This window comes from Ambystoma mexicanum, chromosome 5q (assembly GCF_040938575.1).
Source record: "Ambystoma mexicanum isolate Mex_15411 chromosome 5q, UKY_AmexF1_1, whole genome shotgun sequence".
Lineage (NCBI taxonomy): Eukaryota > Metazoa > Chordata > Amphibia > Caudata > Ambystomatidae > Ambystoma > Ambystoma mexicanum.
This window is the reverse complement of record NC_090933.1, coordinates 1,272,615,986-1,272,639,636: the sequence shown is the minus strand read 5'-3', so window position 1 is coordinate 1,272,639,636 and position 23,651 is coordinate 1,272,615,986. Positions and strand designations below refer to the sequence as shown.

The 23,651-nt window shown below is 47.7% G+C and overlaps 1 protein-coding gene across 2 annotated transcripts in view; it reads right to left on the bottom strand.

Annotated features, from left to right (window-relative positions):
* Positions 1 to 23,651, bottom strand: part of LOC138498021 (latent-transforming growth factor beta-binding protein 4-like) — a 743,452-nt gene that overhangs the window by 310,568 nt on the left and 409,233 nt on the right. For both annotated transcript variants that reach the window (XM_069621814.1, XM_069621813.1), the window contains one exon: positions 3,579 to 3,737. In XM_069621814.1, the coding sequence (XP_069477915.1) occupies positions 3,579 to 3,737 (159 nt within the window). The remainder of the gene's footprint in view (positions 1 to 3,578; positions 3,738 to 23,651) is intronic.

Genomic DNA, 23,651 nt, shown 5'->3' with positions numbered 1-23,651 from the left:
CCGCCACTGTAATAACTGAGTCCGGTTTCGTATGACCCCTTAAACAAAGCGGTGCCGAATCCGGAGCCTTATATTTCTTTTCTGGCCTGGACACCAACGCCGGAGTCGATAAGGGCGTAGATAGGATCTTGGATCCGGAATCCCAGATGGTATCGAGGAGGGGAATTGTGGTCACTGTCCTCCTTCGTTTGTCCCTGTGCTCGTAGAGCACTGATTGCCTTTCCTCTGAGGAAACCTGAATTTTAAACAGTTCTGTGGCTTTACCTATTATGGTGTGGAAAGAGACGAGATCGTCCGGTGGCGAGGCCTTGCCAGGCGAGTCTCTCCTCCTGGGCTTCTCGACGACGTAGTCATCCCAATCGTCTGGCTCCTGAGTAATTTCTCCTTCTTCTGGTTCCGAAAATTCACCAAAAGGATCCTCCTGCCAGTCTGATACCGAGATGGTGGACGGTACCATGGTGGGATCTACGTCCGGAGATCGCTGTCTGTGCGATGACTGTGGTGACGGGACTCTTGTAGGTGAAGCACTGTGGGTGCTGCTCCTCGGTCTTCGAGCAGGTGATCTCATTCGTTTTTGCGGTCTACTCCTGTAAGGAGAGCAACCCGATGTGCCTGGAATCGGAGATGACTCTCTAGGAATGGGATTAATCGGAATTTGCTTCTCCCTTTGCCGTTTGTAAAATTCTTCTACAATCCTCTGCACGGATAACATAAGCACCGGGTCATGAGGATATTCGGATTCTCCCGTGGACGGGTGCCAAGGAGGGCTGTATTGCTTCGGTAAGGGACCGATGGACTCTTCCACCACTTCCGCATCGGAGAATTCTTCCTGAAGAATTATATCCGGAAGTTCTGCCATGTGCCCCAAAGGTGAAAATTGCTGTACCAGAGGTTCAGTTACAGTATTTTTCTCAATGATATTGCTTGTAATGATAGGAGCTTCAAGAGTGAGAGGCAGTAATTCCTCTGTAACTGCCGAAATTTGCGGTGCCTCTGAAGGCGTTATGGATGGTGTTATTCTCGTCGACGACTGAGATTTTCCCGTCGACGAGGGTTTCGCCGACGACTGAGATTTTCCCGTCGACGACTGAGATTTTCCCGTCGACGAGGGCTTCGCTGTCGACTGAGATTTTCCCGTCGACGACTGAGATTTTCCAGTCGACGAGGGATTCGTCGTCGACGACTGACATTTTCCAGTCGACGAGGGATACGTTGACGAATGTGGAATGTGCTCCGTGGACGACTGCGTCATGGATGAATGCTTCGTGGATGAGTGGTGTTTCTTGCTCGTCGACGATTGCTTCGTGGTCGACAAGTCCGATGACGATGATCTAACTGTCGACGATGTCTTAAGCGTCGTCGTCGTCGAAGCTGGTTTCGTCGACGGTATGGCCGATGATGGGCCTTTACCTTTCCCTTCATTCGTGGGCGGTTTACCCGCCGACGACTGCCCCCCCCCGTTTTTTGCAAACTCCTCCTTACCTCTGGAGGCAGATTTTGCTGACTTTTTCTGGCTTGAAAGGTCAACTGGAGGCAGAAAGGGTATCAATTCCAGCTTCCTCTTTTTGGATTTGGGAGAGGAACTCCTTTCCACTGAAGAGGCCCTTCTCTTTGAAGTTTGCCTCTCAGATGGAATGCTGGATTGGACAGGAGCTGTTCTGACAGACTCTTCGTCCGAAGATTGATCCCTGGATTCCAGGTATGAAAGGAGTCTTCTATGCCTGTCATGAAGGGTCTTGGTGGAAAAAGTTTTACAAATCTCGCATTTTTTAATGTCATGTGGGTACAGACAATAAATGCAATGCTCGTGGGGGTCCTTGTAGTAAACCAATTTCTTCTTGCACCTCGTGCAGTCCCTGAACAGGGAAGGCTTCCTGACAGCCTGAGGTGTCTCCATTTCTGAAGAGAAGTTCAGTCGACGATTTTGAGAGGAAAACAGCAAGTTTTGCCGCCAAGGTTGATTGGAAAGAAAGCCCCTAGGAAGGGGAACAAGATGGAATATATTTTACAAATATATTCCACACAAAAGTAGAAATAATTTGGAAAAGCTCAGAGAGCTTGAGGATTCCCTGTGTCTTGATAGACTGCGGTGAAAAATCTGAAGATGGCTGCCGGGGGCGGAGCTTAAGCCCTGCCACCTCATTGGCTGGGGCCATAAAAGACCAAAGTGAGGTGGAGGGACTACACAATGAAGTGGCTCATAGGCTATAATGGGCTATGTACATGCACTGCTAGGTGGCAGTGTGTATATTTATATATATATATATATATATATATATATTTAAAAAAAAAATATTATTATTATTATTATTTAATTTATCACCGAGGATTCCCAGTCTGACGACGGGGAATATTCAAGCATCTGAATCTATGAAAGATCCAATGCTGGAGAAAGTGTGGTTATGTCAACCACTAACCTGCTAATGGAAAGGGCTCACAAAACTTTCAAAAGTCCATAGCTTCTACAGGCAGTTACTTAAAAACAACCTAAAAGCAACCTAAAGCTATGGAGTAAAACATTTTTTAAATACAGGTAACATTTTTCAACCCCCTTACTATCCTGTGTGCATTCATTGTTTGACTTATCCTGGCCAAATAAATATGAGGGGCAGCATAGGCCTCTATGCGCTTTACCAAAACTCTGTATCACCAGAAGATAAGTGTTTCACCAGCCCAGGGATAAGGCTACCTGCCAAAGATACATCAATGTGTCTCTTAATGGTGTAACCATGAAAATGAAAATACATTGCAAAAATGTGAAAGAATGGATTAAATTTGGAAAAAGTGTCAAAGTGCTAATTTTTAGGCTTATAGAAAGATGTACTCTGTCATGGTGAGGGTATTTGAAATTGATTGCATCTTCTCATTAGAACGGTTCTGTCTTGTGTTTCAGGCTGGCCCCCAAACATTGTAGCAAGCAAAAAAATGTAAATTCATCAAAATTATCAGGGCAATGTAAGGAGCCAGATTTAGGCCTATAGGTAGGTCTGCTATGCTATGGTAAAGCATTACATTTTCTGCTTGATTCCTCTTACCCATGCATTACAGTTTTGTGATTCAGCTTGGCCTCCCAGCTCTGCACCTTCAGGCTTCTTGTCAGGAGAGTAGCCTCTGCCTACCTGTGTGTTCTTCTGTGGTCTGTGTCTGCCGCTCTTCTGTGCAGTCAAGTGTACAGTGTAAGAATGGCCATCATACCCATCAGAACCACCTCTATTTTCTTGCTAGCCATTTCTGACTTGTGGGCATTTTTGTTTTAGCCTTGCCAGTCGATGTCGGTGTTCTATTCTTAATCTCCAATTTTGATCAGGAGACGTCAGCACAGTTGACAGTCGCAAAGAGTGCCGTTAGAAACCGGAAGTCAGCCACAGTGCCTCCAAGACATCTGGAGCAGTCACACAGTGTGACGTCAGAAACCCGGAAGGCTGGAGCAAGCGCATGCATAAGAGCAGTCACTCACTGAGCCTCGACGGCCAAACCACAGAAAAGCCAACAACATAATCGGCTTGTGATGAGCTCAGCTTTGAGAGGATAAAGTGAAGACCGTTGCCTGCAAAGTAATGCACACCCAGACTGCTCACCTGTGCACTGGTTGGCTCCTGGAAGAAGCTGAAAGCCGGTTGGACAATGGCACCCTTTACCGTCGAGCACAAGACCGTCGGGACAACCACAGCTATGTCCACTTCCTTGTGGGATCTGGTTCCCAGGGCAGAATGTGGGACTCGGTTCCGGCAACTTCTCTGCATGGGGTGGGGGGTAAAAAGAGAAGATTTAGTGATTGCAAGCTGCCCAAAACATACCTAAAGCTAGGCAGATCCTGCATTAATCTCTTTATTAATCCATTAATTCACTGCCTAACACAAAAGAACACAATTACACAGCTGTCTCCCTTGACATGTATTCAGGGTATGATTAGAGTCATCTTGGCTCCCTTTGCACTGAGTTCTAAAGACTCTTTTTTATAATTCTGCCTTTTCATTTCATGGTGTTCATCTATGGGTTACTTTGGTTGTTGTACAGTTTTTTGTTTACCTTTTGTACATTGTTTGCCCTTTCCATTCGCCTTGCACTTCTGAACATCTGGACTGCTATGTGGCATTGCTACTGTGCCAATGGAATGGATTTAAATCGGTGCATGCTGTCTGGGAGTTCAGGCCTACATGGTTCTGGGGTTCCGGTAGACCATGGCCCGAAACCATATGTGCATTTAATCTATCAGAGATTGAGGTGTGTTTGGCTGCAATCACATGGAGACAGCAATGGGAGACAAAAGTGATGTCCTGTTGGTAGCTTCAGTTCGGTTTTCACTGTACGCTGAGCTTGGGTGTGAATATCGGATCGATGTGAGTCCTTGCGGGCTGTTGGTGTGAGTTATGTGTTGTTTGTTTGCTGCAGTGTGTTGAAGTGCGTGCGGTTTGTCATGCGAGAGGGTGGTTGTGGGGATTTTTGTGGGAGTTAGGTATGCAGAAATTTGAGCTTTTGGGTTAGTGGGTTATATGACTCTTAGTTCTTATAATTCTTGTTCTATGTATCCGGTTGTCCTATGGAGTAGGCATTTTCTTTTCTTTTTCTTTTTCTTTCCTGTCTGTCTAATTGTTAGGAGTGATGGTGTGGCAAGTTCCTAGCTGTGTTATTTACGACCTTTGTGTACCAGGTTGAGGTGTGTATTGTAGTGAGGGACAACTTGACCAAGCCTATGCGTGTTTCATTTATTTAGCATTGATATGGTATTGCATTAAAGGTGTATTTATTTTTCAATCAGCATAGAAGGGTATCCCTTATAATTACAGCACTTAGGTAAATGACAGGTGTTTCGGACACCGCCTTTCACCCTTCTGAACGTGATAAAATGATTCTCCTTGATAAAAGGATTGCTAGAGTAAGGAGATTGCAGAACAGCTCAGTACCCCAGAAAGAAAAGATGGGCTGTGGAGTGCCAGTCTTAACAAGTCCTCATTCTGAGGGCCATAGAACAAATATCACTGAGGGGCATAAGATAAAATGTGTAGACATTATAAAGGCAGGTATGATATAATATGGCATTCATAATGCGCCTATACACAAGTGTATCAAGGCGCGACGAGGCAAGGGAGGGGAAACAGAGGGAAGACAGAGACAACGATCCTACTAGGCCAGGTGATATCGAGATCGTACAAGTGCTGGGGAAGGGGGGAAGGGAAAAGTGCAGGGGGTAAGGGGAGGGGGCAGTGCAGTACATAGGATAACAGTAAAATAAGTAACGACAATAAATAAAAGTGCGGTCAGCTGGTGGCAAGTGCTAGTAGGGGCTGTAGGGATACAGAAACAGTCCCAGAGTGCAAGGGTTGCCAGGGGGGCAGTGCAGGTATGCAACTGGTGGGGAGGGGACCGAGATCAGAGGGCAGCCGGGTAACCAGTGTAGTTTCAGAATCAGCCAGGAGATCGGGAGGGGAGGGGAGGAGAGAAAGCAGAAGCAAAGAGGAAGGTCTTGAGGTGCTTCCGGAGCCGAAGATGGTTCTCCACAAGTTTCAGAGAGGCAGGGAGGGTGTTCCAGAGGGAGGCCCCAGCAGAGTAGAGGAAAGAGATCTACCGCCAACTCGCTGCTTGGAGAAGCGACTGACCCTGAGGGAGTTGGAGGTGGATGAGCGAAGAGCTCGAGAAGGAAGATATTTAGGAAGAGAGAGTTGAAGGTATTGAGGTCCCAGGCCCCAGAAGGCCTTGTGGACAATGCAGAGGGTTTTGAACTTAATCCTCGCCGCCACTGGGGCTTCCTCCACTGAATCCCATGGGAAGGTCTCACTTAACCTTTCATCATTTTAAGAGTGATAAACTAATTCATAATACATGGGCAATATATTAAAGAGTTGAACCCTCCTGCAATGTCTTCAGAAAGCATATCAAAACATTGCTATTCAATTAACCTGCCATCCCCACGCCCCTGCTTTACTACTTCTGCACTATTACTCTTTCTCTGTAACTAGCGCCTAGATGCCCATGGGCTTTGGGCGCTGATATAAATGCACAAATAAATAAATAAAGTGCCTTTGAAAGGCTAGCATGGCTAGGACAGTAAATCATATGTCATGGGCGCCATCTAAGCATGATACGATTAACACATTGGCAGGGCCAACTAAATGCAGTTTTGGGGTGCATTGCACAGATACCTTTGGGACCCCCGCCACTGAACCAAAGAAATTAGCGATCTATACCATTTGGTCACGGCCCGCTCGTTGCGATCATTGTCCCTAGCTTGTTATGCTGCCTCACACCAATCAAAATAGGCACAGTTACACCCTTATAGTACCCTTCCCCTCTTCATTCTTGCTGTAATCAGAATGATAAACAAGTAGCATTTCAAGGCCAACATTAGCAGTCAACGATGAGGGTACTTGTGTTCTAGCATAGGTACAGGCCACCTTTCATCAGTGGCAGCCACGAGGAAGGTATACATGCCATAGTATAAATGCAGGGCACAGATCATGCGAAAAAAGGTGCACATAACACACAATGGACATAGGACTCAGATCAGCTGCCACACAGAAAACAAAAGCGCTCAAGCATGGATACAGGCAACCACTTGGAATCAATGAGAAAGTTATACATACCGTAGCAAAGATAGAGGGTGAAGATTATAAACTACCAGGCGGGTGACCCTATTCAGATAGACTGAGATTAGAGGAGGGACATGGTTTTCAAGTAGTGTTGCCATTAGAGAGCAAAGAAACAAGGGGTTGTGGTGTGCAATATAGCAATGCTCACTATTATTATATAGGAAGCAACACCGCAGTGAAACCGTGAGTGAGGCTTTTTTGAAGATTATACCCTGAGCACGAAATCACTATGAAGGGTGACAATTTTGAAAGGTTTAGGGACTGGACATTTTGACAGGTTAGACAATACGAAACTAAATTAGATGCCAAGGATCACATATTTGTAAAGAGGTGAAGCTGGGATTTGCCCACTCTGCAATTTCTGCGCTTTAACACTTGCTTTTCCAGTTATGACCATGAACTGAAATAATACCATTTTGTAGAGCTGATTTGAAAAATACAAAAATCACATAATCAAACATGATCATTTTTAAAAACAAAATGTTACAGAAGTGTGTTATGTATCATGGAAATGATTCTAGCTTCTTTGACTCCATCATTAAGGGAAGTATAAGTACTAGCATACTAATTGAAGTAATTTAAAAGATTAGATGTGGGTTTCTCTTTTGTATGTTAAAGCTTTAAATACATCCAAAACACAAGCTTGTGAAATGTGAAAAAGTAAACAGTTATTTTAGTCAAATGAGCAGACTTTGAAATATGCTTGCCAGGGGTCTGCGATATCTGGTATGCATTCGTCTGTCTAGAACCCCTTCCCCTCAAATGGCCAACATAAAAATAAAGTTCAGGTAAACTTCAGGTAATGGGCTAAACAATGCCACCAGCTTGTGAGAAGGCAAACCTTTTCTCAGAAGACAGCAGAGTAATGTAAGTTGTATGATTTGTCCAGGATCACTGTGTCATCTGCTGGTAAAGCGAGGATACGAGCATGAAGGTTTTGGGCTTTGGTTTCGCAGTCTTGACTTATGGTACCGAATCATCTCTCTGGACTAACACTTTATGCTCATCATTAGGGTGGCTGCCTAGGTTTTAGAATGCCCCATCTGAAGGAAGCAATTTCTAGACCTTTACATTTTTTGTAGTAAACTCTAACTGGTGCAGGTATATTGCTGATAATAGCACCCGTTGAGCTACAAAGCAAAGTGCATATACATGTAGGTTTATCAACTTTAGACGTACGAAAGGCTGAGTCAGGCTTGCGGGAATTTGCTTTTGTAATCGTGCATATGAACACCGATCTCTGCAATGAGTGCTTAACACACTGTGCAAACTTCTGAACTATCGTGACACTTAAAATGTATCAATATGCATTTCGACCGTGGCTATTTCACATGATCAATATAACTCCCACAAAAAGATGAGAACGTTACAGTCATTGTGCCGTAGTGAACAAACAAACTATGTACACCACAGTGAACACAGGAAGCATACAAGTTGAATTGATCAACAACAGACAGGCAATGGGTTTAGATATGATAGGTTATTTACAACGTAATATCCAGAGGTTTCCAAGCGCGACCCGAGGATCGAAACTGTGTTGCTCCGTGTCGTCTTGCTTTCAAGGCGAGCAAGTTGCCCCTGAGCTATCCTCTAGGCCATAAAATATCCTGACCTGTGCTGTTTCAGTTTGCCGAACAATGGGAAGTGAATTCTTTAGATCAGGCACCCTTGTGGGGTCCCCCTCCAAGGTGGGGGCCCGGGGCATGTGCCCCTTTTGCCCTCCCATGAAGACATCTCTGCACAGTGGGGAGGCTGGTATTAAACGGGGAGATTTCATGAGAGCCTGGCACACCTGAAAGGATGGAAGAGCCTGAGAATAGTTAATTCTGCGCCCCATGGTGGTCCTTTGGGTATTTATTTAAAGGAATAAAACTCTCAAACATCTGTCTTGTGCACGTCTGTGGAAGAATCTCCAAATTAAACATGTATGTAAAAAAAAACAGGTATCTCAGTGGATGAAGCATGGCATGGCTTGCATGAGTCGACTGCTGATTGTTTCTGAAATCCTCAGTCCGAGACAACTACAAAACTGGCTTGCCCTACCAACCTGGAAGCAGGCGCACTATTAAAGGTGTTGAAGTCCAGCTCTCAAGATCCCCAACCACACCAGTTCTTCAGTCTATACACTGAAGACGCACAGGCATCAACTGCACCACAACTTGACGCCATACCCGTGCAAACATTGTTGCCAGGGGAAATGGTCTATGTCAGAAGCATTGTGCGAAAATGGAACAATCCCAGGTTCCATGGGCCCTACGAGGTTGTGTATTCCACTCGCTTGTGGTAAAGGTGAAGGGGCTAAGGTACTGGATGCACCTCTCAGACATTCGCATGGCACCAACTGACAAGACACCAAACGGCTACCTCAATAGCATAGCTCCATATTAGTGCACCGAAGATGGAGATGACACCACTAAGATAATCCTCGAATAGTGATAGAAATAGGGATTTTTCAAATAGAAATAGCATCAGTACTACTAGGATGTACAGCTATAATTGTGGTCTTCATTTTACGGCCATTTTGTTTACTGTAATGATGTTTGCCTTGGGAATTTATTGGGGAACGTCTTTTATCTGGGCTGGCCATCTAAAAGAAGGGAGGGCGTTACGGGAATATGGAATATGAGTACACCCCACAATGTCCCTGAATCACTTTCAAATGGTACTGAAGTATATTTTAACATCACTATGGTTCCTTCCAATGTAACTGAAGTACCTTCCACCACTGCCACGCTCGCCCCTATAAGCTCCTTGATAGTTAAATCCATCCCAACCTCCACGTGCTCCCCTGCCACAGTGCTAAAGTTCAGCACAAGCATTAACAAGAATGAAAGCGTATCATTAAGTATTTCAAAACCAACCACTGTAATGAAAAACGGATCAATGCATAATGTGAGCATCGCAAACAGTAGCAGCTCAGGAACCACTATATGTAATAGTAAAATGTTCCAAATACTAATGCCAAATGTAAAAAACTCCTTGCTTAATGGAAGCAGTAATGTAAATATGACCAGTAGCAGAGGTACAATAGTGAAAAGGCACGCGATACGTAGTAGCAGAAAGACAAGGCAAGCGCGCCAACGCAAATCATGGTTTAGGCCTAGACGCAGTGGAAGACATTCATCATCCTCAAATCGCTAACCGTTGGTACTCTGCCATGAGTGCAATGGGAAGGAGAATGACTAATGGGAGTTTTGCTACATCTGTTCCTTAATACCACACGCATCTGGGGCACCCAAGGTCTTAGTTCCGCAAGGAGTACCCATGCTAGAGACCCAATGCCTAATTCATCTTGCGCTATGTAGGATCAAAGGCACTTTCATTTAGAACTCATCGATCCTGACCCTCGAAAATGCAAAACGAGTTCCAATAACCCCAACTGCCTGAAGGAACCACATCTAGTAATCGAAGAGGCGAGATATGTCAACGAGTGGCAAGAAACAACACATGCAGGCAGGGCCAAGGACTTTTAGGATTATCTGAGAAAATTGCTACACTCGTGAGCAAACATGCGCACAAACCTGGGCACAACACATCACCAAACTAACATGGATTGCGGCCCTTGAGAGACCAGTAAAAGTGCACCAACAGAAATCATATGAACTGTTTTTTCAGTGAAGGGACAGTTTCTGTTGGGTCAAAAGAACAATGTAACCAAACTGTCATAGTCCCTGACCTCAAGAAAGGTACTGCCGCACTGATGGAGTCTTACTGGATCTGCGGCCAGCAAGCATACCTGCACCTCACGCCTTCTTGGAGGGGCTACTGTTCGCTAGCAATGCAGCACTCTGCGCTGTTAGTAGTACCAGAAGAACACCTAAAGTGGGGACTCCTACTTAAAGAGCCCACAGTGCCCCCGACAATCGAAGCACAAAACACAACGCCACCACCAAACTTTCGCATCCTTCCTGAGAAAGTGCCCTATGACCAGCTGCGAAGAAGAAAGAGAGCCTCAAAATACATATCACAAGACTCGCCTGCACTGCTTGCGCAAATACCTGATGAATATAAACTCTACAATTCTGCAGACACAATTTTTGCATTCCTAGTACCCAGCATCCAGACAGGGGCCAATGCAAAATGGCTCTAAATAGTGTGTTAGGAGCTGATCCAGTTGGATAACAATATGGAACAAGGGTTCAATGTCATAAAGGTGGAACTGAAAGCCCTAAGACTAACGACTATGCAGAACCGCTATAAACTGGATGTCCTGACAGCCATGGAAGGAGGTTTGTGCAAAAAGATCGGGAGTTCATGTTGCACGTTCGTACCTTCTGAAGATACTGAAAATGGGACATTGGCCCACGTCATTGTAGCAATACATGAACTTGGAGCAAAAATGAAAAAAGAAGCTTGGGTCGAAGAAGAAGACTGGTTTAACAGGGCCTAATTGGGTCCCGTCATGGGTTGGAACATTGGTGAACATTTTAGTGCCCATCATCGTGGATGTCCTGGTGATCTTCTGAACGTGCCAATTGGGTCTCCGGTGTTGTACCAAAGCTGTGCCTGATAGCGCAATGATGATAATTGGAAATACTAAGGTATCTCATGATCCAAAAGAAGTAGAGATACAGACTGATCATAATGACTGCCCCGTTCCCCACATGGTCCCAATTCTTATTGGAGTTATAGTTGATAACTTATAACACACAACCATTGTTCCTCTCCCTGACCCAGAAAACTATAACGAAGTATGGGTGGATCTGGCAGGCGGTGGAGTGTGTATCTATATGACCTGTATACCTGAACAGTATGCACAACAAGGGGAACGTTTATGACATGTGTGGAGAGCCTGGATGCCAATTAAGGGAACACCAGCATGGGACGAAGCAGAAAGGCATCCAAAGGAGCGTAAATATGGGGGAGGAGAATTAATTACTGTAGAAGTAATGAAAGGGGGGAATGTTGGGATGGAAATGAGTATGTCACACCTCCCTAGGCGCTTTCAGGTTAGGCGAACCCCATATGAGCTGATGTAGTGTACAAGGGGGAAGAAAACCACACCATAAAACACAATATAGAAGAAATGTAGCACCAATAGTAGGTGTGCGGCACTAGAAAACACATAGAACGAAACTCCATTTCGTAGTAGACCAAAGAGCACAGGCTTGTATAATCGCTCTGTGGATCGAACCTCGGAAAGAAGGGAAATTAATGCAAATGGTACACGTCTGGTAAACATCTCGAACTAACAGAAAGTATTAAATATTTGGGAATTATTTGGAACAAGTACAAGAATGGCAGTGGACAGAAGACCTGAACTCAAAAAAGACAAATTTAAAGCTGCAAAACGCAAAATTGCACAGAGAATTCGGCAAATTCACACTTACCACCAAAAGGTTGTAACAGCAATAACCTTTGGCAGTGAGTATGGCTTCAACATCAACAATGATACATGGGACAGACTAGAAGGGCAATTTTGGTGCAAGGCGCTTCGTCTACCAAAAAACATATTGATCGCTGCAATTCGATACAAACTTGGTATGCAGTCCCTAGTTTCTCCAGTTCTCTGGAAATCCATCTCAATGATGGGAAAATGACACTAAAAGAAGCAGCAAATCCATATCAAATATTAAATGAGTCTGTGGAAACACTTTACCGAGGGCTGTTGAAGGAGTGGTCAAGACGGATTTCCATACAGTTGGCCCATGTTGGTGCAAATCGTGAGTTACTTCATGACAATCCATGAGGTTAAAAAGAAGGTGCTAAACTGCGATTGTATAAACACCTTAAAGAAGAGATCGAAACTGATGTCTAGTCTGGCTATAGATGGAGAAGCTGGTAGAATAAATCAATTTCCGATGTGTTCGCTAAAATTTCCATCAAGATACCATTGTGACCAGTTTATGAGACTTTCGGTTGAATTTGCTTCCGACCAAAGAGATATTAGATCTAAAACATAATTGGAATACGTTAAACAATCTCTGTCGATTTTGTAACCTGGCACTAAAACATTTGGTCATTGAGGGGGTAATTCATAGAATTCAGCGCACAAGTGGCGCACGTGGCTGGCGCACAGTGTGCGCGTGCGACAGTCTGCACAGCGTATTCATGGATTTTAACATCCATTACCAGCCGTGGCGCAAAGTGGCGCAGCGACCGTGCAGCAGCGCCAGTTACGCCCCCAACCCTTCCCTGTGCATCATATACAGCGCACAAATCCCGTCCTTCCTTGTTGGCGCGTGATGTTCCGAAGAGGGTATCATAATGCCCCAGGACATGCTCCACCAGGACACCAACTTCCTTCTCACTGAAGCTGGTGGCCCTCTGCCTCTCTGACTGGGGGTCACCAGTGGTCTCAGATGGTGTTTGCCCCGACATGGTGACCCCCAAGGCAGGCGTGGGTGGGCAACTGGGTCCTGGGGCTGGGCTGTGGAGCGATGGTATCCCAGTCGGGAGTCTTCTGTTCCAGCAGGGGTGGACACAGCAACTGGACCCCTGCAGATGGCTGACGTGCAGGCACCAAATAGCAGGGCATGTGGGCAGCAGGCAGGCAGCAGCAGATGGCTGGTGGGAGCGTGCTCGGGGTTCTTGGGGGCAGGAAAGTGGCCTTTTGGGCAGGAGCGTGTGAATGCGTGTAATCCGAGGAAAGGGCCTACTCGCGTAAGTGACGAGACGCGCGCGGGTGTTTCCCTCAGCACGGGTTAAAGGTGAGCGGGGCCAGCAGTTCGTTGTACGTGCCTTTCGTGGAGACCGACATGTGTTGCTACTTCGTGTTGTTTCACGCGCCATCACAACTTCACAGCGGTTCAAGGATGTATCTCTTCTTTTGGTGGGGGTATTGGCTATGCATGCTTTTCATTATCACGCTAGCCTGACGGTGAGTCGCGCACGCTATTTTTCCCACTGCGGGTGCCCCTGTGTATCGCACCCATTTTCGAGGTCATAGCAGCCTGCGTGTCCCACGCGTATGCGTTTTTCGTGTTACTGGGTGCCACTGCGTACTACGGGAGGTTGATTCCACGCACGTAGGCTGCAGGTTTGCGTGCACGGTTTTACTGCAGTTTTGGGGTGCCTGAGCGCTGCGTGACCCATCACTACATCACCGGGGTCACATACAGCCTTGCAGGTGGAGGGGGGCCGTTAACATCTTGCATCCCACCCCCTTCATCCCAATTGCCCAGGACAATTGTGGTGTACACCTCCCATTGGCACTCCTCAATCTGTGCTGGCACTACTCCATTTGTGCCATGGTTGGAAGGCCACCAAAGGTAAGGGGCGCCTCAGCTGGGCATCCTCCTCGTGGCGGGCATGGTCTGGGACGTGGCCGGGGTGACCAGGGAGTAGGGGGACTCCAGGGTGCCAGGGTGGCTGCAAAGGGGGAAGAGGCAGGGGTGCGCCACTTGAGCACGATGTTGTGCCATGTGTCGGTGCAGTCATGCCACCACCCCCTGTGGTTCCGGTAGATGCAGCTTCTGCACCTGGCACTGGCGCCTGTGTGACCTGGCAGTCTGTTTCATCGACTGCCACGGGCTCAGGGGTAGTGGTAGCTGCAGGTGTAGCTGTGGACACCACCACCCAGGCTCAGGTTTTGCCAGCGCAGGCTGCGTTGGCACTTGAAGAGCCCTTGGAAGATTTCCAACCGGCCAGGAGGGAAACCGTAGGTGCACGCAGGGCTGCCCTGACCAAGACACGTGTCCCTGGGGCAGTAATGTCATCTGCTGCCCCGAACAGCTAGGTGTTGGCAAGTGCAGGGGCAGATGCAGCCAATAACATCCCGGTTGTGAGTCTGCCAACCAGGACAGTCGCAGTCAATGACCCTGCCACAGCGGATGTTGCTGCGCAGGGTCCATTAGAGGGCACCCAGCTGCCACTGACGCAAGTCAGACCTTTGGTCGTCCCTCCACCTGCCACTCCCTTGGCTCAATCCACCGGTGCTACTGGCCATAGTGATCAGGGCGGCATTTGCCAGCCAGGGTCTGCGCCAAAATCCAAGAGGAGGAAGGTTGCACCTGCAGCATAGGCTGGGACCCCACACACAGCCACGACCTCCAGCACGTCGAGGAAGAAGCCTTTCTGCAACCAGGAACTGGACTACCTCGTGGACTATGTGCTGGTCCGTGACATGCTAGTGGGTCCTAATTGTCAGACTATGGCTGCCCACCGTGATACCCACTGGAAGCAAGTTGCGGAACATGTGAGTGCATTCGGCCATGAGGTGCGCACGGCGCAAGAGTGCAAAAAGCATTGGAATGACCTCAAACGCAGCGCTAAGGCTAAGCGTGCCTCAAATTACAACTTGACTCTGGTGACTGGCGGTGGGCCTGCACCTGAGGAGGAAGACCTCACTCTGCATGAGTCACTCGTTGCAGAGTTCATACCATCTGAATCCGTCGAAGGAGTGGGAGAGATGCTGGACTTTGATGCCCAGTCCAGTGAGTGTTGCTGCGTGTTTGTTGTGGACATGTGTGTTTTACTTGTGTGATATATTGTGCATGACTGCCACTACATGTCACGTGTACATGGTTCTGATGTGCAAGTAATGCAATGCTTCCCTGATGCATGGCTGCTCTGCTGGATGGTGGACATGTGGAGCGGACGGGGACTGTCCGCATCACCACTATTGCACCCTACTCACATGCTGGTCACCAGGATGCCCCTCAAGTCCATGTTCCAGCTCACTGGCCCTTCTGCATGTAGCGTGGGGTGACATTCCTCTCAGCCCAGGGACTATGTCATTGCATGACTGACGTGCATGTGTCCTCTGCCTGCATGCGTCTACTCCATGTAGACATGCTCCCTTGCCCCTCCACCCCCCCTCTGCACCCCTATTCCACCTTAGCACTGGTATGCTTCAATTTTGCCGTTGAGTATTTCCCTGTTCATGTGTCCTGTGTACATGCTAACTTCCAGCAGCCAATCTGCCAGACATATGCTGTGTGGTACATCCTTTGTACTTGATGAAGGGTGTCTCACTTGGACTGTGCAGAGGTCAGATGCCCTGCAGGGACATGAGTGCCCATTCATGCTCCATGTGTATTCCACTCATGCCCCGATGTGTCCTTGACTGGATGATCATTGTAGTAGGAGTCCAGGGGGACCTACATTGCATGGCATTTCATCAGCCTTCCCATGTCCACTGTGGCTCAGTCCTGCGTTGCACACATGTTTAGGGTGTGACAGTCTGTGTGGGTCACAGGCCTCAGCCTGTTTAATGGCCAATGACTCTGTCCAACTCTGCCTTCTTCACATGTGGGTTTACTCCGGAGGTTTCATCATGTGTCCTGCTTACTGTCCAATCATCATTTGCTGTGTTGTCACTTGACTCACATGATGCAGTTGATGCTAGTCTACACTGTCTGTCAATACACAGGTCTATGGTCAGCCTTTTGATACCATGCTAGGCATCCCTGCATTTGCACCTGGGGAAGGGGGGGTTTGCTTGTAGCCATGCTAGCCATTGAATGCACATTGCACGTCATGGCTGAAGTTGACCTTGCACTGCCTTCACATATTCAGATACACATCATGAAGTACTTGTACATGTAGACAGTGAGTAATGTACAAAATTGCTGCACTGCATCGACCCACTTGTGTGCAAAATGACACCATTCTACATGCCTAATCACATAAGCAGTGTCAAGTTGACCCAGCATGCATGGCAGGTTCTCTTTTGTGTGTGACATGTCTGCTTGATGTGTTTGGTGTCTGTGTGATGTCTGTGTGTGTGTGTGTGTGTGTGTTGTGTGCTTCTAACATGTGTAGTGACCTTTTTTCTCTCTACTTTTCAATGGAGCCAGAGGATGGTGTTGTCATGCCAGGCACAGGGTTGTTATCACTAGAGCAACCCAGCACAAGTGGGGGTGGTGGGGTGTAAGGCCACGAAAACCCACATGTGCTACAGTCCATCTTGTCTCTGGCTGGCAATGAGTCCAGCCCTGATGACCACTCTGACGTCCATGTCGAGTTGGATGAGCATCAGGTCCATATGTCAGGGGTGAGTGATTCTGATGTGGGCACTCCTCTGTCCGCGACACCTGCACTGAGGGGTCAGACAGTCTTGGAACCTCTGCCTGTGGTGGATCGAGATGCAGGGTCACCCTCCACACCAGTCACTGATGTGCCTGGGCCATCACGTCGACGGGGGCATGTAGTCGTGCAAGCCGCAGGCGGTGCTAACCCAACGAGGACACCCAGCCCTTGGGTCCCACAGGGGTCAAGCCCAGCAACGGGGTTGCCGCGCGTAACCGCTGTATACTGAGTGGGAGCAAGACATGACTGCCAATTCTGAACGGCAGGGGGCAGCAATGGAGAACATCGCTGAGAGCATGTAGCGTGTGGCCCAATCCGTGCTCCCCCCTGCTAGGCAGGTGCTTCTCCAGCAGCAGGTGGCACGGTGCAGACAGGACACGCCAGGCTGGGATGGTGTCTTTGCGTCGAGCAATTGCTGCTCACGCAGAGGCACACATGGAGGCCCTGAGGGAGGACCATGCTTCCCTCAGATCCACTCTGGGTGTCCTTATGATGTCCCAGAGGGAGCGGGCAGAGGAGAGGTTTGTGCAGCTTGAGCGTAGCATCTCGAGTGAACTACATGCTTGCCGGGAGGGGCAACAGCTGTCCAGCCAGGCCTTGCAGGAGGAACTCTGTGTTACACGTGTTACCTTGCAAGAGGAAGCACGCATATCACGTGAGGTCCTGCATGCAGACCTACGTGTGATCGCCACACAGAACAAGGCTCCTCCATCCGGCAGACTTGCAGCGGCTAGGTGTGGTCAGGCTCCTGTGCCACGTCTTCCTTTCCAGGAAGAGCCAGACTCGGACGACAATCTATCTCCCACATAGGTCGGGTTGTGCAGGCATTGAGCCCATGGAGGTTTTTTCTTTCCTCAACATCATTGCATGTGGGTGTTGAGCAGCACCCTGTACCTCCCCCTCCTGGGTGCCCCTCCCCCCCAGGTCGTATGTGGCCATTTTTGATTTTTCTTTTAGTTTAGTTAGTTAAGTTTCTATTTGATAGTTAGTTTAATTAGGTAATGTAGGTTTTTCATAGTTAGTGTAATTAGTTAATATAGTTTAAAATTGCTTGTCTATTGTGCTTTCATGTGACGGTGTGGTGCTTTGTGGCTTTTGAAAGCATCCACTGTCTGTTTCAGCTGGGCCCTTCAAGCTTGTCTTGTGTATGTGTTTGCAGCTTGGAGTCCTTGACTCACATATGCCACTCCTGCTTCCCTTATCCATGGGCTCACAAGAATGGTTCGGTGTAACAGCCTATTACACAAGGGCTTTGGACTGTCATATCTGTGGCATGTCTGCTGCTGTCGAACTTGTGTTAACACCCCTATTGGGGATGATAGGGGTGTTATTGACCACTGTTTTTCTTTTGCTAGATGGGGGTTTCATGATTGATGTGTACATTAATTGCTATGCATTGGGTAGTATGTTTCTTATCTTTACTGTACATGTGCTTGTTGCAATTCATGCCGTAGATAGTGTGTTCCACACTTTGCCTGTGAAAGACGAACTGATGGTGTGATTTCTGATGTATGTCTCTGACATGGTCCAGTTATAAAATGCCTAAAGAGACACACACAGATGAATTTAAAGCATTAATCATGTGTTTCATGCCCTTTCTTCAGGGGGATGAGCCTCCAGACCACCTTCGCCAGCATACATGGGGCATTGGACGTCTGCAAACTGGACACGTTTGGTGGTGCTGACATGCGCATGTGTGCGCAAGCAGAGGCACAGGGATTGCTCTCATACATCCGAAAACAGCTGACGTGTTTCAAGGGACTCCAGGCAAGGTGAGCAGCACAGTGGGGCCACAACACAGCAAGCCTTCTACCAGGCCAGTTGCACATGCATGCTTAGTAGCAGCACTGAGGGTGAGCTTGGACAAATATTGGTGTTGAAGCGCACAATACAGCTGAGATGTGTGGGTGGGCTAATGGCTAGTTGATGGGAAAGTTGTCTGGGGCACCTGCAGGGGAAGTGGCACATACCTTACGGTCCACCATGGTCCATCATTGAGGCACTTGTATTAGCCATGTAGCGTTGCGAGACATGGAAAGAAGCAGCTCACAGGGACAGACTCGTGTGTAGTGCATTTCATTTCCATGTAGAATTTGACACATGTACTACCTACTTTATTTCGGTCATGGTGGAACACGACTTGTTCTGAAGTCATACCTTGCTATATGCGTCTGGCTGCTTACCCAGGGAACATTGCATGTTGTGTAAATCGTGACACATTGGTCTTCCATTTGCCACACACCCACCTGCGCCTGACTTACTGCATTGACTTTGTATGACCCATCACAGGGGTAATGTTACGTATGGGTACGAAGCATCCATACCAGAATGTTTGTTTGTAGAGTTGTTTATTAGTTTGGGGCATATATGGTGGTGTGTTTGTGTGTTATGGGCACGCACAGATTAGTAACTATGGCTCTCTTTGCAGCATTGAACTGCTCCTGTTACCGGACCTGAGAGTGCGCAGGCAGGAGGCCATCACTCACCCCAGAGATAAGTTTCTCTTTGTCTTCCATTTGAGTAATTTGTTACTATGTGCATGATGATCAAGTTTGGCGTACTTGTGTATGTGTTAATGTGAGTAGTACAGTTTTGTGCATTTCCTACTTTCCCGTGTCAATCCTACTCCCCTCTCCTGCCCCGCATTCTGGTTATCCAGTATAGCAATGCCTGTCCCGACTGCATATCCCTGACCCTCCTTCCCCACCAGGGTCTCAGAGGCCTGTGTGAGTTTGACCTTGCAGGCACCCAGACCATGGTGGGGATGGTTGGTTCATGCCACTCCTGCGCCTGTACACGGGAGCTGTGACAGTACACATCAGTTCGTGGTGCATCATTCTGTGTTATGTACCACACATGGTACACATCCTGTTGTGACATTGTTTTACTGTGCTACCTTGGTTGTTACATCATTGTGGTAGTACTTGGGCTTTGTGACGTACTGCTACTTCAAGTCATCTACTGGAGGCTCTTCTGGTTTGTTTTGCTGCCTGCAGGCTTTTTGCTTGGCTTCTTTGTTGGCCTGCTTTCATTTCTCTTTGATGTGGTGTTTTCACAAGTCAAGGTGGCCTATGAGGATGCTGGACGGTTTTTGCACACAAGGTGGGAGATGGTGACAAAGAGGAAGGGTGAAAATCAAGGATGAAGGCTACATAATCCAGGTGCAGTTGTTCAGTGGGTCATGGTGATTTGTGAGGGAGGGGGGTGTTTTGTTGTTGACAGTTGCCTTGCCCTACAGTGTGATGCGCACCATGCCATTGTAATTGTGGTATCCTATGTACATGATGTATTCTGCTGATCAATGCCTGTTCATGTGTTGTGTTTACCTTTCAGGTGTGAGGGAATAGTTGTGGCTTGACATGCTGGGGTGTACACATGGTGAATGTTCACATCTGATGTGTAGAGGAAACTGATGGTCACTTGATTGCACATGCATATATTGAGTGCATGTCCTTACTGACCCACACACTCGCACTATGATCCACTACATGTACAACCCCCCTTACATGTCCACATGTACACTTTGTTTGTCTTCTGGTGCCCACTGTGTCCCTGCAGCACATGATCTATGAACAATTGTGGATCCTGTACTTGCGTAATTTGCTTTTTGATGTAGTTTGTCACTTAGATGTGATGCTCAGGGTGTGCGTCACACACAATGGCTGTTCACTATGCTGTGCGCTGAGCTGTGTGTTGCAGGAGGTGGGCACGGCACACAGAAGCTCCAGTGTTGATTTTGCAATGCACAATGTGCATGTAGACAGACATTCATTGTTATGTTACAACTACAACTGTTGGAATGCATTTGGGAATGTCTTCTTTGGGTGGGAGGTTGTTGGTCAGTCATTTCATCTGATTCCATGTCAGGCATCATTGTCTGATGCCACTTTACATTTTTCACATGTTGGTACTGTGTTAGTGTATAGCTATTGCTTGCCATGTCATGTTGTGGTTTGGGAGGGTTTGGGTGACATACCAGTGATAGTCATGGCCTGTTTTGCAGGTCTGTGTGATTCACACCTTGCATGTGTGCCTTTGGGTCACACACGATTGCTTATGTTTAAGTAGCTAGGGATGCACACAATGTGGCACTTCCATGGCAACATTCTCAGGGTGGTAAGGTTGTGACAGTTGACTGTCTCTTTGTTATCATCGATTGTCACCTGGTATGTGCCAGGCCTGTGTGCACTCCGCAGGGGTGGGAGTTTGGGTGAAAAATGTGGCCAAAAGCTGGGTCTGGGCTTCCTCGCCACGTACCCTGTCCCCTCCCATGGGCAGCACCTGTGCCTGTGGTTGGGGATGTGGGGGCACCACCATGTCCACCGGTACGCCCTGCCGTGTTGCAACATTGTGCAGGACACATGCTGCCACAATGATCCTGCAGACTGCTGGGGGTGCATAGAGTAGCTGCCCGCCAGAGCGGTCAAGGGAGCGGAAGCGTGACTTGAGCACTCCGAATGTGCACTCCACTATGGCCCTGGTTTCAATATGGGCAGCGTTGTATCTCACCTGGGGTGGTGTGGTGGGGTTCCGGATTGGCGTCATCATGTGGTTGCTCAGAGGGTAGGCACTGTCCCCTGGAGAGGTGATGATGGTTGTGATTATTGGGGTTTGTGTATTTGTGTGTGTGTGTGACATGCATGCAAGTGCACAGGCATTTGTACTCACCTAGGAGCCATGTGTCGCCATGCTGCCCACCTTCCAGGGCCCGGCTCAGGGCGGACATTCTGTATATGAAACTGTCATGGGTGGAGCCTGGGTAGTTTGCATAGACAGCGGTGATGATTCCCTTTGCATCGCATACCACCTGCACGTTGATGGAATGCCAGTGCTTGCGGTTTCGGTAGATATGCTCAGTGGCCCTAGGTGGACGTAGGGCCACATGTGTGCAATCTATGGCACCAAGCACTTTGGGGAAGTGTGCCACCCTGTAAAAGTCCTGGACAACGGCCTGCCTTTCTGCGGGTGTTCTGGGCATGCATATGTGCCTGCGGACTGAGGGGTGCGCTGCCATGATTGCCAAGACCTGGTGTAGGCAGCGTGACTGCGTGGCCTGTGAGACCCCCCCCACTATGGCAGTTGTCCGCTGAAGTGACCCAGTGGCCAAAAAATGCAGGACATTGAGCACCTTCTCCAAGGGGCTCAATGCTTGGGAGCAGAGGGTGGGGGATGTAAGGTCATCTTCCCACTCCCTGACCAGGTCTAGGATGATATGAGGTGGAAACCTATACCGGCCGTAGACCTGGTCGTCAGGCATCCCAAAAAGGCTTGTCCGGGGTGAAAAAATGCGTGCCCTGGCTATTCTCCTCCTCCTGCTGTGTCCCACGATCAGTGCTGCGACAAATGGGGCATTCATCGTAGCTGTATATACGTGTTTGTTGTTTGCGCGCACTTTTATACTGTGCGCGGGGACGCTTCCGCCTGCCTTCCTGTGGCAGACGCGTTGACGCCTATGCGCGTCTTTTGCCGTGCGCAGGTTTCCCATATTCGAATCCATGAATACGGGTTGTTTGCATGCGTGTGGGCGTTCCGTTTAGTTCCCTGCAGTACTTCCCCAGTTACGCCTTCTTTTTCACGCATTATTCCCCATTCCGCGTGTTCCGCCCACTGCTCTGCCCCCTTTTGTTGTGTGCGCCGTGCTATGTGCGCTTTAGCTGTGCGTGTAGCGCACGTCGTTTGATGACGTGTGCGCCCATGTGAGCCACGCACGGATTTGGCGCACAACCAGTGGTATACACGCGTATCGCTTTCCTTGGATCGCACGCGTGTGCCTGCACTTGCTTTCTCACGCTTGCGTCACCTTGCGCCTGCTTGTGCTGGGATTTTCGGCACATGTTTGTTCCATGAATCGGCCCCTGAATGTTTAGACACAAAGATCGAAAGAACTAATACACTAGGAAAATGTGTCCCATTAAATGGGAACTTGGAAGACTGGTGGTCACATCTTCTATCTGGAAAAAATTGCATGCTGACTTGCTCAGTCATTGACTATCTCGATAAACCATTGAAAAACTAATGAGGAGATAAGACTATAGAAGGGGGATAAGAAAGCTGATGCTTCCTCTCTTTCTCTTCTTCTCTTCTTTTTCTTTTTCTTTAACAAAGACGAAAAGACAAAGACACAGACAATAATAATGTAAAGTGATTGAGGATTAAGTGGCAAATTGGAGGTTTTGTAAAAATGTTTTGTATTAAACTGATAGATCATGGGGAAAAAGGCGGTGTCGCTGTGCCGGTGGTTTAAAACAGAGATGGGGGTCGTTTGGTTCCTGAAACTCCACTGGTTAACCCAATGTTAAAGCAATACATGCTACAGTATATTGTTTTTAAATCGAATCCTCTTGACAGGACATGTTAGATACCAAAAGAAGGCAAGTATCACAAAAAATGTGTTTTTGATATATGTAAAACAATCAACAAGAGATGAACCAGCAAAGAATAAAACAAAGAAAAACAACAAAAACATATAAGTCTCAAATCACATAAAACAAATTGGTGTAGTGTGGCACACACCTGAACTTGACCTGTTATTTCATCACAGAAAAAGATGCATTTAAGTCAAAGCGGTGGTGTCCAGAAAATGACAGAGATGCAGAAAAGAAAAAGGTAAAGGGTGATAGGCTGAAAATATATAACCGGGAAAAGTGCAGTCAGCGTTAGCAGCAAGACTGTAGGATCTGGGTGCATCTGCCTGTCCTACCACAATTTCAGGAATAAATCAAAGACGATCAACATTTTGTTGTGCTGCTATAGTCGGGAAGTGTGTCCTCAATGTTCCCAGTATAAAAGTCTGGAGAGGTGAATGCAAACAGAAGGAATCCTGATGTTGCTGCTGAGGTATTTTGTCTGTTTCCAAAGTTTGCCAAGTTTGCCAACGCAGTGGGGGAACCTGTTACAGTGGATTTATAAGGATGCGTGGGTAGGTGAAATGACCCCCACATTCCCCTCACGTTCTAGCGTTTCGGCGGAGGCCGGTCCCTTGTGATCTAAGGACCAGTTTTAATATTCCGCCTTCATCAGGGCTGGTTAGTTCTGCAAAGAAATTAAGAGAAAAGGAATTTATGTGAGAAAAAGAGACTGTATAAATGTGGG